Source organism: Rana temporaria, chromosome 1, assembly GCF_905171775.1.
Source record: "Rana temporaria chromosome 1, aRanTem1.1, whole genome shotgun sequence".
NCBI classification, from domain to species: domain Eukaryota; kingdom Metazoa; phylum Chordata; class Amphibia; order Anura; family Ranidae; genus Rana; species Rana temporaria.
The window spans coordinates 575,471,533-575,487,996 of NC_053489.1; the positions used below are offsets into that span (position 1 = coordinate 575,471,533).

A 16,464-nucleotide genomic window follows, 5' to 3' on the forward strand; every position below is an offset into this window, starting at 1 on the left:
AGTACTGCACATATTTTAATATAAATAGCCGATTCCCCTAGACCAAACGAGCAGGAAGCTAAGGGGAGATTTTTTTTTTTTAAAAAAATGGGTGAACTCCCGCTTTAAGCACACTAACGTTGACATTAAATATATTTCTTTTAACCCTACGTAAAACATATTGACCTTGACCTTTGATCCTGACTGTGAACATGATCCTGAAAGTTTGCCAGATCTAGCCCTGATCAAGCAAATATATCTTTATTATTATAATAATTATTATAATTATTATTATAATATTTTTTTATTTCTACACCCAGACTTTGTTTTAAATTCTTCTCCTGTGGCTTAGGATAGGTTCGCATTTGTGTGAGTGTGAAAGTGCATGTAAATCACCCACATTCCCACACACACGCTTACACACAAAATACGGTGCTTTAGGGAAATGTGCAGGGGTGCCTTTAACTTTTAATGGCACCCCCACGTACTTGCACATGGAAATGCATGATGCCAAAGTACCAATGGGTTTCTGCATGGCTGTGTTTTGATGCAGGAAACATAGACACAACATAGAGTTAAGTTCTGTAAAAAAAATATTTTGGTACAATCATATGGGCAAGAGGGCAGTACGGTGGTTAAGTGGTTAGCATTCTGCCTAGCAGCACTTGGATCGCCGTTCGAATCCCAACCATGACACTACCTGCCTGGAGTTTGCATGTTTTCCCTGTGCCTGCGTGGGGTGGCTACATGGGTTTTCTTCGGGTACTCGGGTTTCCTCCCACATTCCAAAAACATGCTGGTAGATAATCGGCCCTAGTATGTGTATGTATGAATGTGGGTTCAGGATCTTAGATTGTAAGCTCCTTGAGGACTGGGACTGATGTGAATGTACAATATATATGTAAAGCATTGCATACCTTGGCAGCGCTGTATAAGTACCTGTAATAAATAAATAAAATAAAAAATGTACAGGCACCTAGAGAGAAGGATTTTCAGTTTGCTGCCAGAAGAAAATAGAGCCAGTATTAATGCTTCTCCAGCATTCAGGAAAAGGTTTGTATTTTTATCAATGAATATAAGGCTTCCTTCTCAGCCAATAAAAGGAAGCATTGTGCTTAATAAAATGCAAGCCTTCTGAATGTTTTTGAAGCATTCAGGCTCCGTCTATTTTGTTCTACCAATTTTTGATGCTTATACACTTTCAGGGGGCAAAAAACAATATAGCCTGTTTAATGTCATCCACGAAAATGTCTGTATCTAATGTTTGATAAATGTTTGAACCTGAGATATAGAGTTGTAGAAATTTTAAGGATTGCAGATATGATTGTATGTATCATTTTTGGATTTCTTAAATGTAGTTGTGTGCATGTGTTGGCAAAAGTCACAAAATCAATCTGATATTATTTATCATTTGAGACAAACAGCTTTTTATAATGTATCATTATGCAGAATTCAACCAACATCTCTCCAGAGTTTGAAATTATAAAAAACAAATTTATTCTGAAAACATGAAAGCTTGAAAGAACAAGATATTGCCTGGTTTAGGGGACTACAGTTAGACCAAAAAAACGTTGGTAAATTAAGATGGTAGATATTTCTTAACATGCTGAAAAAAAAGGATACCCACCCTTATATAAAATTAGAATTTCTGTTCCAGATAAAAGATATTTTAAACATGCTTGCTTCAAAGATCAAGCATATTCTGGTGTAAATTATGGCTGGAACATAGATGTTGACATCTTTTTCTTTTTTTGAGAGGAAAAAATATTATTTTGTGCAAAAACACAAGCAGGTTCATGGCTATTCACTTTTCATATTTGTATTGAAGTGTGTTTTGCAAAGAATTCCTTTTCTGCAAATCCAACATTTCTGACAGTGGTATATACAGATTACCATTTCCTTGATATATGCCAGGGTTTGGAAAAATATATTCTTAATGCTCCTGACAACAAATCAGATTTTTTTCCTTAGTGCAATATGGAACAATGACAGCAAAAAAACTGTTTGCTTATGGAACCAACTGTATGCCTCTGAAACAATTGTTCTAGTTAAAGACCCTATAATAAAACATTCCTTACATCTTGCTGTGATTAGTTAGGGAACTCAAGGAATTACTTTAATCAAGAATGCCGGAATGATATGTTGAAAGTAAAGAAATTTTGTTTTTACAGATTCAGTTTTGTCTGAAGAAAAATCGAGCCTTTCAAGGTCTTCAGGACAAGACGCAACTGGAGCTTTGTCAGTATGCCATATATCAAGCGTAAGTGTATTACATTATTTCTGTCTCCTCTGGCAGCCGATGATCAGCTGTTCGATGTCCTGGGTTATGGATGGGCCCTTGTGTTCTCATATACAGTATAGGATTGCTGGTCTTGCATTGTACGTGATGATATCAGAGAGTTGCGACAAGTCGGGCAGTGAAGAAAAGTGGTTTAGGGGACTCGTCTTACAGCATGAAGAAAACCTGCAGAAGTAAGGTATAGGATAAATGCAAATGTAACGTTTTTTTCAGATTTATCCTGCTGGCTGGATATGAAAATTAAAAATACAATGTTTTAAAATGTATTTGTGGTCCTGGCCAAAATAAAATATATATGCATTTTTTTTATTAAACTACATATTTATAGTCTTTCTGAAAATGTGGGTTTTTTGATCCAAAGTAATAGATAAAATATTATTTTTAATTACTAAATGTATACAGATGACATTCTGTATTTTACTGTGCCTTTGATGAAGATATTGCTTCACTACCTGGGCTTATATAGTTTGTTTTCTTAACTTACACAGTTCAGAGCTGACTGGACTGGATGGCAGTATTTGCCCTCTGTGTTGGTGTTCTACTGGAGGAACAGGGAAGACACTCATTTACCTTTTCAGCCATCTGTCAAAGTGACACCTGGAGTTACTGACAGCTAAATAAACCCACAATCACTGTGCGTGGTATGAGGAAGTCCTCCGTCAGTTTCATCCTGAGACATTACATGGCCTATGGCTTGCATGACAGCCACAAAAGCAGGGCTTTTTTTCTCAAACAATAGGTGCTGTAACTCAACCATGTCCCCCCCAAAATTTCTCCCCCCACACAAACCCTCCAAATCACATCAAATAGTGGGTGTGGTCAGATTTCACAAACAGTAGAAGAGTCTCAAAGGGGCATTAAATGCCAGGATTGTATTACATACAGAGTGCAGAGATTATGGGGGTTACACACAGAGTGCAGAACTGTCACTTGTAAACACAAAAAACAGACTTCTGTGTTTACAAGTGATTGAGTGGTGAGCAGGCACCAAAGGGTCTGAGCCAGAGGTGGTGGAACTGAGTTCCACCAAGTTCCCCCTGAAAAAAAGCCCTCCACAAAAGAAATCAGTAATGGAGCACTCCCCTCCAACAACAAGCAACTGTCAATAACTGTGGGTGCCACTTAAAGGACCTGCGTTGATGGGCTTTTGTTCGGTTCAAATGGGGTTTGCATCTAAATGGGTTTTGCACTCTTAAGCCCCGTACATACGGTCGGACCTTTGTCCGACCAAAATCACATCGGAATTCCGACGGAATTCCATCGGAGTAAAAGAGAACATGTACTCTATCTAAACTCCGATGGAATTCATCAGAATTTGCAATGGAATTACTCCGATGGGGCATACACACACGGTCGGAATTTCCGATGGAAAAAGTCCATCAGACTTTTCCCAACGGAAATTCCGATCCTGTGTACGGGGCTTTAGGGATTGCAAAACCTGCTAGAAGCAGGTCTAAGCCAGAAGGATGTCAACTGCAAGACAAAACACCTCTCATTGAATTCTAATCTCAGCAACATCTAAAACTAATGTCATCTACTCAAACTCAAAGTCTGTTGACATAGAGACCTAAAAGGTGGAACGTGTCAATGACTCCGGGGTCTGCACTGGTAGAGATCTGAATAGATGGAGATGCTTGATGCACACATGTACATACACAAGTCTTTGTGGAACTCTCTTCTGTATAGTTGCTGACCTTTTATTATTTTTACTGATATTCTTTACTTCTTACACCTCACAATATTGAGAAATCTGTTTCGTCAGAAGAGCAGCCGCACTGTTAGTGCTTTCAATCTGTGCACTCTACATTCTGTCTTTGCTATGTTATGAATTGAATCAGTCTCTGAAATAGGTGGCCCCATAGACATTTATTGCAACAAATAATCTCATTTACAAAGTAGCAAAATGCTGAAAGTGCATGGAACTGAATCATTGAGCTGTACCACTGCACTCCTACAGCAATCTTTGGAGAGCCACATTTGCACTGCAAGAACTGCAGGAACATGCAATTAAAAAAAAATGAAACTTACCCCCAACTGCCTTTTCCACAGATATTTATTTGCGATAGCTTATCTAAATATTCACAAATGATTTTAGGAGGTTCTTAAACTTTAAGCATATCCTAAGAGCCCGTTCACACAGGGGCGACTTGGGATCCAAATTGAAATCCCCCCAAGTCGCGCTGTTGAGAAAATCAATGGAAGTGAATGGAGCCATCTTAATGTACACTACTGAAGTCGCTCCGACTTCAGAAAAATTTCCTGTACTACTTCAATCCGACTTCTAGGCGGCTTGTAACCATTGATTTCAATGGAGGTCGCCTCCAAAGTCGGATTGTGTCTTAACTGAAGCAACAATACAGGAAGAGAAAATTGTTTTCTCAGGCAAAACCCTCCCTCCCCTAGAGCTGATTGTTGTTTGATTGGCCACTGGAAAGTCGCCTGTCCTGGAGGCCTTGTAAGTTGCCCCAAGTCGCGCTGTGGTGCGCGCTCAGATTGTGTCCACGTTGCCTTGCAAAGTCGCGGCCAGATTCGTGTTGCCCCTGTGTGAACCAGCTCTAAAAGTGTCCCCTTTTTTAGGAGGTTTGCCTGATTCTGAACTGGAGAATAATTAAAAAATACAGCATGTAACATCAGTTATATAATCTTTGTGTTTTTAGGTATGAATCAAAAACATTAGTTATCAGAAAAGGCCACATACCACGTGAATGTTATATAATATTATCTGGACGTTTAGCTGCAGTCACGGAAGACACAAAATCAAGAAGACAAAGCACAACTTTGTTATATGAAGTAGAAGAAGGAGATATTGTGGGGGTAACTATTCGGATATTTTGGGGCTCATATTGTAAAGAAGGAAGAACAAATAGAGCTAAATACTCTCCAGGGAATTTTTTTTTTAAGGGGCGTACGTAAGACCACAAGAAATTACTCTGCTTGGTCAGGGCTTCCACTCCAACTATTATTCTGTATATTGGTCCTTTATGCATTCATGCCACCTTTCACACACAGGAGTGATGGTGGGGTTAAAGAACAATGTGTGTTTTTTCTTTATCGTACACCATGGGACACAGAGATTAAATCTTTACATAATGGGTTATATGCTCACCAGAGGTGATTGGACACTGGCACAACCAATCAGAGTCAGTTCCCCTCCATATAGCCCCTCCCATCCGGGAAGTACCTCAGTTTTTTCGCCAGTGTCTTAGGTGTAGGACGTGTAAGGAAGTGCTAAGGAAAGCTCTGCTAAAACAGACCCTTCGGGGCTAAGGAAAAATTAAGTTCAATGCTTCCGAGCATGCGTCGACTTGATTCTGAGCATGCGTGGGTTTTTTCTCCGTCGGAGTTGCACACAGACTGTAGGCATTTCCTATCGTTTTTTTTCCATCGTAAAAAAATAAAACATGTTCTATTTCTAAACACCGACGGGAAAAAAGTCAGATGGGGCCCACACACGATCGGAATTTCTGACGAAAAAAGTCCATCCGACTTTTTTCATCGGAAATTCCGATCGTGTGTACGCGGCATTAGAAGGAATTTTCCTTGCAATGCGATAACGTTGCATCTACAGTACAGAAAGTGAAGGAAAAAAAACACACATTGGGCCAAAGCCTCAAAAGGGATACGCAGGCGGAACTGCTGTTCAGCCTGCGTATCCCTGTGCCTATCTTTGGAACTGATCCTCAGAAGCAGTTTTCCAAAGATAGGCAGAAGATCCGACATCTGTAAGAGACTTACACTGTCGGATCTTAGGATGCAGTACCGCATCCGCCGCTGGGGGCATTTAGAGTCGAAATGCCGCTTTGCGTATGCAAATGAGGACTTACGGAGATCCACAAAGCTTTTCAGCTTTGTGTTTTCTGTGTAAGTTTACGTTTGCATACGTAAAATTAGTTCTGCTTTTACAAAGTGTAAACTAGTAACACCTTGTAAAAACAGATCTTTTTTTCGATCGCCACGTTTTTTTTAAAATTTTGAATTTTTTTTCCCGGCGCGTAACTTTTTTTTTACCCGACGCAACTTTATTGTCCCGTCGCAATCCACAAAGCCCGACGTAACGTAATTTCGCGCGCTGCCCGTCGGGAAAATTACGTCACGAGCATGCGCAGTACGGCCGGCGCGGGAGCGCGCCTCATTTAAATTGTCATCGCCCCCTGCAGAAGAGGACCGCCTTGCGCCGGAGACATTTAAGTTACACGGCCTGAAATTTCTAGATAAGTGCTTTGTGGATCGGGCACTTAGGTAGAAATTTTAAGTCAGTGTAACTTAAATGGGAAAAGTTAAGTTAGGCAGGAATTTTGAGGATTTGGCCCCTTGTTCTTTAACCCGTCCCTACTCTACTCTATTCAAAATAAAAGAAAACACTTTGGGGCAGATCCTCAAAGAAATTACACCGGCGTATCTGTTGATACGCCGCGTAATTTCAAATTTTGCGCGTCGTACCTTTGTTTTGGTATCCACAAAACAAGATACGACGGCATCTGTGTTAGATCCGACAGGCGTACACCTTAGTACGCCGTCGGATCTTAGATGCAATTTTTCTGCGGCCGCTAGGTGGCGTTCCCGTCGTATTCCGCGTTGAGTATGTAAATTAGCTATTTCCGACGATCCACGAACGTACGAGCGGCCGTCGCATTTTTTTACGTCGTTTACGTTCGGCTTTTTCCGGCGTATAGTTAAAGCTGCTATCTGGTGGCGTACTCAATGTTAAGTATGGGCGTCGTTCCCACGTATAATTTTGAAAATTTTACGTTGTTTGCGTAAGTCGTCCGTGAATGGGGCTGGACGCAATTTACGTCCACGTCAAAACCAATGATGTCCTTGCGACGTCATTTAGAGCAATGCACGCCGGGAAATTTTAGGGACGGGGCACGCGCAGTTCGTTCGGCGCGGGGACGCGCTTAATTTAAATGAAACACGCCCCCTACCTGCCCAATTAGAATTCCGCGCCCTTACGCCGCGAGAGATACACTACGTCGCCGTAACTTACGGCGCAAATTCGTTGAGGATTTAAACCAACTCAAAGTAAGTTACAGCGGCATAGCGTATCTGACATCTGCGCCGGGCGCGGCGTAGGTATGTAAATCTACCCCTTTGGCTTTAGTTATGCTTAAAAATAATATATTGCTCAGCTCACCTTAGCAGCCTGCAACTGGCTGTATTTTCTTCACAGTTACCAAACCTAGAAAACAGAACACAGGATCTTTCCAGAATCACTGAGGACACCATGTAATATGTAATGCTTTCTGTTTAGCCCCTCAATATGATAACACTAGGACACATATAGTGTATGAACTGGTATGCCTACCAGTTAAAGGTTTGAAATGCATAGATTAAAAAATTATGCAAATCTGTGAAATGTAATTTTTTTTGGAATGCATACATACAATCTGACGAGACACATAATATACTGTATATACCATGAGTCTTGATTGTGATTAGATTCTGGAACTGCATGATTCATCACTAATCCAAATGCCAAAATTCAAGAGAATCAAAAAGTTATACATTTGTGATTCTCCTGATTCAATCATTGCTGGGTTTGCCTCAAAGGTGGCACTTGACCTAGTGGTTTGAATATTAAGAAATAAAAAAAGGCTTATGTACAGTAGTGATGCAAAGAATGAATAATCACAGTATAAAAATACTGCACTTGATTGAAATGAGAAAAGATTGTAGACCGTGTAGGCAGCAGACTGAACAAAAAAAAAACACTGAACTGGTTCCCCCATCCACACAATAGAGTGGGATGTGTGAATCCTTCCCGCTGGGCTATTGTATTCTGAAGGCTGGGTTGAACAAAAAAAAACCTGACCTGCTCCGGTCGAGCCGCTGTATTAACGATCCAATGTTAGCACAGTGACCTCCCCTGCTGTTCTATTGAGGGGACCCCCGCCAGAACACTTTGGTCAGTGCTCTTTGACATTGGCTGAGAGCACCAATCGGGAGCCAGTTAGCTGCTGGTTTTCCAGCATGCTCGTCCGTCAGAAGCTAGCCAAACGGATGGCTTCTGTCAGATCGGCTGCCTTACACATGGCCAAACGTCGGTCGGCTTTTATTGAACTGGCCAATGTCGCCTGACATTCAGCCTATATGTACTAGGCTTGACAGTGGGACTCCTCCATTGTCAGAATACACTGTAATGCCACGTACACACGATCAGAAATTGGCTCAAACTTGTGTTGCATACACACGGTCACACAAATCTTGTCCGAAATTCCGACCGTCAAGAACGCAGTGACGTACAACACGTACAAAGAGCCAAGATCAATGAAGTTCAATAGGCAGTTCGGCTCTTCTGCTTGATTCTGAGCATGCATGTTTTTTTGCACGTCGAAATTGCATACAGACAAGCAGATTTTCCGATAGAAACTTTTTCCGTCGGAAAAATAGAGAACCTGCTCTCAATCTTTTGTTGGTGGAAATTCCGACAGAAAATGTCCGATGGAGCCTACACACGGTCGGAATTTTTGACGAAAAAGCTCACATCAGACTTTTCTTGTCGGAATTTCCGATCGTGTGTACGCGGCATTAGAGTGGCTTTTCCCCACAGGTCAGTTCAGCAGAAGTTGATTAACAGATTAACTTCTGTTGAGTGGCAATAGCCACACATGAATCAAAATCCGGCTGGTCCTTGTCGAACCGACAGAATCTTGATCCATCTATGGCCAACTTTAGTGTTGAAACATTAGCATGTATAGTGATGAACATGTAAGCAATCATTTTATACATTTTTCTTTTATCTCTTGGCAGGATATTGGGCTTGTCACCGGTGAGAGACTAATCTCCTTTGTATGTAAATCCGATGTAGAACTTCTAATAATTGACAAGGAGGTATAATAATCACAAATGTTGCAAGTGTGTCTTAATTTTTCAGTGTGGAGGTGGATTCACTGTGTTTTTATTGAATAGATAAACTCATAATAGGCAAATGAACAACTAACAATTATCTGAAATCTATTTTTATTTTTACACATGCCCTTGGGCAAAAGACATCAGGCTAAGAATGGGAGGTTTACTTCTGTGTAGGATTGCCACTTGTCCGGGATTCACCTGGACAGTCCAGGTTTTGAATCGTGTATCCAGGTTTAAGTCCACCTGAAACCCGGACACATTTTTCAGACAGGAATGTGACTCTGAACAGGGCCTGACATGAGGGTGAGAGGGCACTATGTGTGTCGCATTACTATTCTCTTTAGATTGCCCAAAGGTGTCCCAGGTCTGTTACAGTCCTATAGTATTTACTAAAACAAAACAAAAATGTACTGTTCGCCATTAAAGAGTTCAGGTTCGGCTTGAAGAAAAAGTGGCAACCCTAGTTCTGTTAGGCCGCGTACAGACGAGCGGACCTGTCCGATGAAAACGGTCCGCAGACCGTTTTCATCAGACATGTCCGCTCGGAGATTTTGGTCTGATGGTTGTACACACCATCAAACCAAAATCCCCGGGGACAGAATACGCAGTGACGTGACGGCGACGATGACGCGGCTACGTGCGCGAACCCGGAAGTTCAATGCTTCCACGCATGCGTCGAATCACTTCGATGTCATGCGCGGGTTCTCGGGCCAGCGGACATGTCCGATGAGTCATACTGACCATCGGACATGTCCGGCGGACATGGTTCCAGCGGACATGTTTCTTAGCATGCTAAGAAACAGTTGTCCGCTGGAAACCTGTCCGGTCGGCCGGAAAATTGTCCGGTCGGCCCTACACACGACCAAACATGTCCGCGGGAACTGGTCCGACGGACCAGTTTCAGCGGACATGTTCGGTCGTGTGTACGAGGCCTAAGTCAACCAGGCTGTACTGTATTGTATTCCACTGCTACATGTTTTATGCTGGCTTTACACAGTCTGAACAGGCTGAATGGAAAAATATAACAGATTCTTCCAAGAATACTATACAGTGGTCTGAATGAGCTGAAAGAAAAATATAACTGATGCCGCCATCCATGCTATATAGCCCAGATGGAAGAATCTGCCGCTGCAACTATTATATTCTGACAGCCGGCCATAGCAGCTATCATATCACCTGAACAGTGGGTGCATCTGCATCTGTTTGGCCAACAATTTTCCATCCAACTCCTTGGATTTTTTTAAATCCACAGGTGTTTGGTGGAAATAGGGCCACCCACAGAGTGAATTTCTATCTGTTCATTAGGAAATTAGGTGTAAATTTGCATAGTATATGCATATTGGGACAAGAAACTGAAAGGAAGAGTGTTTATACAGCTTAACCACTTGTCCACCGGGCCTATTTTGGCACTTCTCTCCTTCATATACAGTAGAAATCACATTTTTTTTTTGCTAGAAAATTTATCAGAACCCCCAAACATTATATATTTTTTTTATCAGAAACCCTAGGGAATAAAATGGCGGTCATTGCAACTTTTTTCTCGCACCGTATTTGCGCAATAATTTTTCAAATGCCTTTTTTTGGGGAAAAAAAAAACAGTTTTATGAATTAAAAAATAACAAAACAGTAAAGTTAGCCCAATTTTTTTGTATAATGTGAAAGATGATGTTACGCCGAGTAAATAGATACCTAACATGTCACGGTTTAAAACCATCTGGTCACCAGTCATCTTCGGCCACCGATGGCATGGGAGAGCCCGGAGAAGCTCCGAATGGTGGCGGGAGGGGGGGGCGTCCCCTCCCGCTGCCTATAAGAACAATCAAGCACTGGAACTGTCGCTTTGATCATTCTTATCGTGCAGAGAATCGCCGGCTGAAGACAGTGATATCTGAATGATGCCTGTAGCTGCAGGTATCATTCAGATATCACCGCACAAAGTCGAGGACGTCATATGATGTCCTCGGTTGTCAAGTGGTTTAGAGAGAAGAAGGTGGACCTCAGCATTGTAATTATGATCATTCACAATGCAGTTATCAAGCAGGTGATACGAATAGCTCAAAGATGAAATATCAGTGTCATATTTTGGCAATGCAATGTGGTGGGACTTTGTGAATCATAAGACTAGCTTAAAAGGGCAGCACAGTGGTGCAGTGAGTAGCACTTTCGCCTAGCAGCAAAAGGTTCGCTGGTTCGAATCCCAACCACGACACCATCTGCCTGGAGTTTGCATGTTCTCCCTGTGTCTGCGTGGGTTTCCTCCGGGTACTCAGGTTTCCTCCCACACTCCAAAGACATGCTGGTTAGGTAAATTGGATCTCATCCAAATTGGCCCAGTATATATGTATATGTGTGTATGACTGTGTGTCCCTAGCGTGTCATGATCCTACGGGGTAAAAATGACCGCACCAACCAAGCAGATACTGGCTGGAAAAAGCACCCAGAGGCGATTCAGTTCGCATGCGTTGCGCTATACAAGTCATTCATTCATTCAAAAGAATTACAAATATTTTAGCTGTTAAAACAGGTGAAATATATATATTTCCTTGTCAAAAGATTTTATTGTGTGTACAATAATAAGCATAACATACATGTTAATGAACAAGTATAAAGAAGTAGAAGTAGAAGTACTGTATGAAGAAGATAATCTTTTGTAGATACAAAAGAGAAAAATAAAAATACAAAGCATAACATGAGTTACGAAATATACTTGAATGAAATGACGAAGAGATTTTAAATATGATATAATATAGTTAAGATAATCAGCCACTCATATATTGACAGTTGTGGGTAAGCAAAGTAAGAGAATCATTACAAAAATTGAAAATAATGGGTCTAAGTAACTCAATAGTCAAAACAAAGATAGGAAAGAGAAAGGGAGAAAGAAATGAGGATATAGAAAAGAGAGAAGAAAGGAAGAAGAGAGGTTCACCAGATTACTCCTAGCTTTGTGAGAACTAGCCAGAACTGAGAGTGTCCATCTTCATCAGCTACCATGGCAGATGGACAGATTCATCTACAGACGATGTGAAAAATTCAACCCAAGGGTGCCATATTTTTTCAAATTTTGGAATAAGATTATTATCTACAGCAGCCACCTTAGAGTGAATCATGAAATTATTCATTCTATTTTTGGTCTCAGTCACCACCAACGAGGCTTAGCGGCAGTAAGGAGCTGGGTCAAAAGCTTAAACTGTAGATAAGTCACATATACCAGTTTTAAGGTAAGCAGTGCCATGGAAGGGTCAGGGTGAATTGTTTTTTTGAACATTTCAGAAGCTATATCAAATATTTATTTCCAAAAGGTTTGGGCGATCGGACAGGCCCACCAGACATGGATTTTCTGTGCCCAAATCCGAACAACCGCAAAAGCAAAGAGCTGAGTAGTTTGGAGTGAATTTTGCAATTGTAGTTCGTACAAGATACCAACGGTTTCAAACTTTATAATTAGTTTCAATCGCTAAAATTTTAGGTGAGGACGTTTTAGCGGCCAGCCAAATATTTGACCATTCTGTATCGTTAAGTGTTCGTCCCAGATCCTCCTCCAATGTCCGAGTATAAAATGGTTTGTCCGAATTGGGTTTAACCAGCAATTGGGAGTAGAAGGAGGATATTTGTTTTTTGGCATCAGGATCCTTTATGCATATGGCTTCAAAGTTAGTGAATTGGTATAGAGGTGTGTCTGTAATTGTGCAAGGTGTGAAAAAGTTTTTGATTTGGAGATACCGGAATATTTCCGATTAAGGTATTCCGAAAGTCTCACACATTTCTTCAAAAGGGATAATATTGGAGGATGTGATGAATTTGTAATGTCTCGAAATTTCCATGGAGTTTCATATATTAAATGATTTAAGGGAGACCCGTGCTGGGTAAAAAGAAATATATATATTTCAACTATGCATTTATCTTGGCATTTTATTTAGATTTACTACTAAAATGAAAACTGGACAGTTAGAACAGTAAGATCTCATCTATAAATGTTTTTTTGACTGATAATATACCATTGGGCAAAATATTCTAAAAGGTAAAACTGATTAAGTATATCAAGTAACATGATTCATCGATAAGATGGAGTCTTGTGTCTGTAATTATGTTTGGAACCAAACACATTTCTCAGGGAAGAAACCAAAGTAATTATTCATGGTTTGTTAGAGTTTAGGGTCAGGAAATATAAAGCGAATATTGACCCTTATATTACCAAGAATTTGCATGGTTTCTATAGACTCCAGGTTGTCTCCAATGGCCTCTCAGGGGTTCATTTTCCCTGTTAACTGTAATTGACACATTTAAGATTTTTTAATAAATTAAGAGTAATAATATTATGTAAAGTTTAGCAATTAAGGGCAGGCAATCAGAATTCCTGTTTCAATGATCTGATTTCTATAATGTGAAATCCAGTTGGCCTCTATGGCTTTTTGTGCTGCATAACTTTCTAGCAGACCTCACCTTAATATGCCCAGGTACAGTATGCAGAAAATAAAGTATGCACTATGAAATATAAAATATATACATGGCATTGATATGCTTTTGTTTGACATGTTGCCACTGGGGGCAACCAGATGCAGGTATGTACCTAGAGGTGCCTGCACCGCCTTTCAAACCTTCGTCATAGCTTGACTGTCTCGTCCTGCATGTCTATAATGGCCAGTGGAACATTGCTTCATAGTAATGTAACAATCTGCCACATGTATATAATTAGTAGCACATCAGACGAAGGGAGGAAGTCTGACAAGCTCTGTTTATTAAAGCCAGTGTGCACCTTGAAATCAGGTTGACAAAAAATTGGGAACGTTTTCTGCAATAGAAGACGTATCATAGTTACCTCTTCAGCAGGTTTTTCTCCTACCAATGCTCTGATCCAGCGCTGTACCCTCCGTTATTTTCTTCAGCATTCAACACTAGCGTTGCACCAGTACCGATACCAGGCATTTACATGAGTACTTGCAAATGCTCTGATACTAAAACTGATACCCTTTTTCTCAAATAACGTTTTATTGAATAGATGAAGAAAAAAATAGGTTGCATACAGTATACAGGAACATATGTCACAGCATGAGGGTAAACAGTAATATAAGGCACGCATCTGCCTGTATGGTATGAATTTAAGTGATAAGTGACACAGGTCTTTTTCATGAGTCTAGGCAATAACTAACACAAAGCTGAAGGCGAAAATACCATAACACATCAATATGCCTACATGTACTGCAAAACGTCGAGCATGGAAGGGGCCTCAGGGGTACCCCCAGAAGAGAGGAAGAAGAAAAGAAAGGGTGGAAAAGAAATAGAGGGGGGTAGAGGTAAGAAGAGGGAGGGGTCATCGAGTTAGCTCATTTACCTGATCACGGTGGGTCCTCCCGGAGACGCCAAGGTGCCCAACCTGTCCTGTATCCTGGCCGTCATTCTCTCCATCAGCTCCACGTCTTTAATTCTAGCGTACAGGGCCCCCGGGTCAGGGGGAGAGCATTTTTTCCAATTTAGAGCTACAAGGCATCGGGCAGCTGTGAGGATATGGCGTGTTAGCTTTCTACAAGGCAGCGAGGTTCTCAGTGGAGACAGGCCCAGGAGGAAGAATTTGGGGGACATGGGGATCTGTGTGTCCAGGAGGCGGCCCAACAGTTGTTGCACCTCAGTCCAGTAGGGGACAATCAGCGGGCAGTTCCAGTAAATATGGAAAAGGGAGCCTCTGTCTCCCTGACACCTCCAACACCGGTCGGAGCTAGCAGGGTATATAGAATGAAGCACATCGGGGGTCATATACCAAAACAGGAGAACCTTATATGTATTTTCCTTGTATAATGTGCACAGTGAACTCTTTGCTGCCTGAGACCAAATAGTCCGCCATTGCTCTATGGGTATAAAACTGATACCTTTTATGCGATTCCATTGCGACTTGCATTAACTTCTGTTAAATGAAGTCGCAGGCCGCAATGAAATTCAAGGTCCAGATCGCACAGATCTGTGGCTTTGAAATTGCGCTGAAGTAGTGTGATTTCAAAGCTGCACTGGTGTGAACCAGGGCTTACAGTTTTCCTGGGCTTTGAAATTGTGCTAAAGTAGCGCAATTTCAAACCTGCACTTGTGTGAACTAGGGCTTAGCTCTGGTTCACACCAGTGCGGCTTTGAAAACGGGCTACGTCAGCAAGATTTTAGGCTGCATTCACACCTATGCAGTTTTAGTGCTTTTTGCATTTTGCAGATTTGCAACACAGTCCATGTTATATGGTTTCCTATGGAACACAATCTGTAGTGCAAATCTGCAAAATGCAAAAAGCACCAAAATGCATAGGTGTGAATCCAGCCTTATATTTCCTTTAACAACCAGCTATAAACAGGTTGAAAAAAAAACGCAAAATGCAAATTGTGGCAAAATCGCGGCAAAATGCGTTTTGGATGCAGGTCCATTGAATCCTATTGCATGCAAAACACTGCTTTTTGCTGGAAAAAAAGTCCCTGACCCTTTCCAAAAACGCAGAGGCACAAAAAAGCATTGATGTAAACATGTTCCATAGGAAACCATGTTGAAAAATTGAATGGAGCCTTAAGGGTCACTAAAGGATTTTTTTTTTTTTTAGCTAAATAGCTTCCTTTACCTTACTGCAGTCCTGGTTTCATGTCCTCATTGTTGGTTTTTACTCTGATGTTGCTGTAATTCTTTTCTGTTCTGGACACTTCCTGGTTGTCTGTTTCCTGATGACCACAGTACTGGGAGATTCTAGTTTCATTTTCCAAACCATCATTTCTCTATGGCTCTGTACATGCACAGAGGCAGGATAACATGCAAAAACGAAACTAGATGCAAAAAGGAAACTAGATGCAAAAACAAAACTAGAGGTACATTATATGATTGATTTTTTATCTATTTTTAACCAATTTTAAAAGGAATCAGTTAACTATTATGTCTCTATATCCTGTAAACAGTCATTTCAGCAAAACAAAACATTTCCTTTACAACTCCTTTAAAGCTGCAGAAGAGCTGTTCTTCATACTTATAAAAAAAAACTGTAAAAAAATGTCATTAGTTTAAAACATTAAAAATAGGTATCTGTAATTGGTATTGGCGAGTACTTGAAAAAAGTATCGGTACTCGTACTCGGTCTTAACCACTAGCCGACCGCCCACCGCCGTTATACGTCGGCAAGTTGGCTCAGCTGGGCGAGAGCACGTAGTATGACGTCCTCTCTCCCAGCCGCCACTAGGGGCGCGCGCGCGCCCCCCGCTCGCCCCCGACTCCCGTGCGTGTGCCCGGCGGGCGCGATCGCCGCCGGGCACACGCGAACGCTCGTTACAGAGCGGGGACCGGGAGCTGTGTGTGTAAACACACAGCTCCCGGTCCTGTC

At 41.3% G+C, this 16,464-nt stretch overlaps 1 protein-coding gene across 5 annotated transcripts in view; it reads left to right on the forward strand.

Annotated features, from left to right (window-relative positions):
- The window catches only part of LOC120922705, a 122,651-nt gene that overhangs the window by 12,880 nt on the left and 93,307 nt on the right, over positions 1 to 16,464 (forward strand). For all 5 annotated transcript variants that reach the window (XM_040334756.1, XM_040334764.1, XM_040334750.1 and 2 more), the window contains 3 exons: positions 2,151 to 2,239; positions 4,936 to 5,092; positions 9,029 to 9,109. In XM_040334756.1, coding sequence (XP_040190690.1) covers positions 2,151 to 2,239; positions 4,936 to 5,092; positions 9,029 to 9,109 — 327 coding nt within the window. The remainder of the gene's footprint in view (positions 1 to 2,150; positions 2,240 to 4,935; positions 5,093 to 9,028; positions 9,110 to 16,464) is intronic.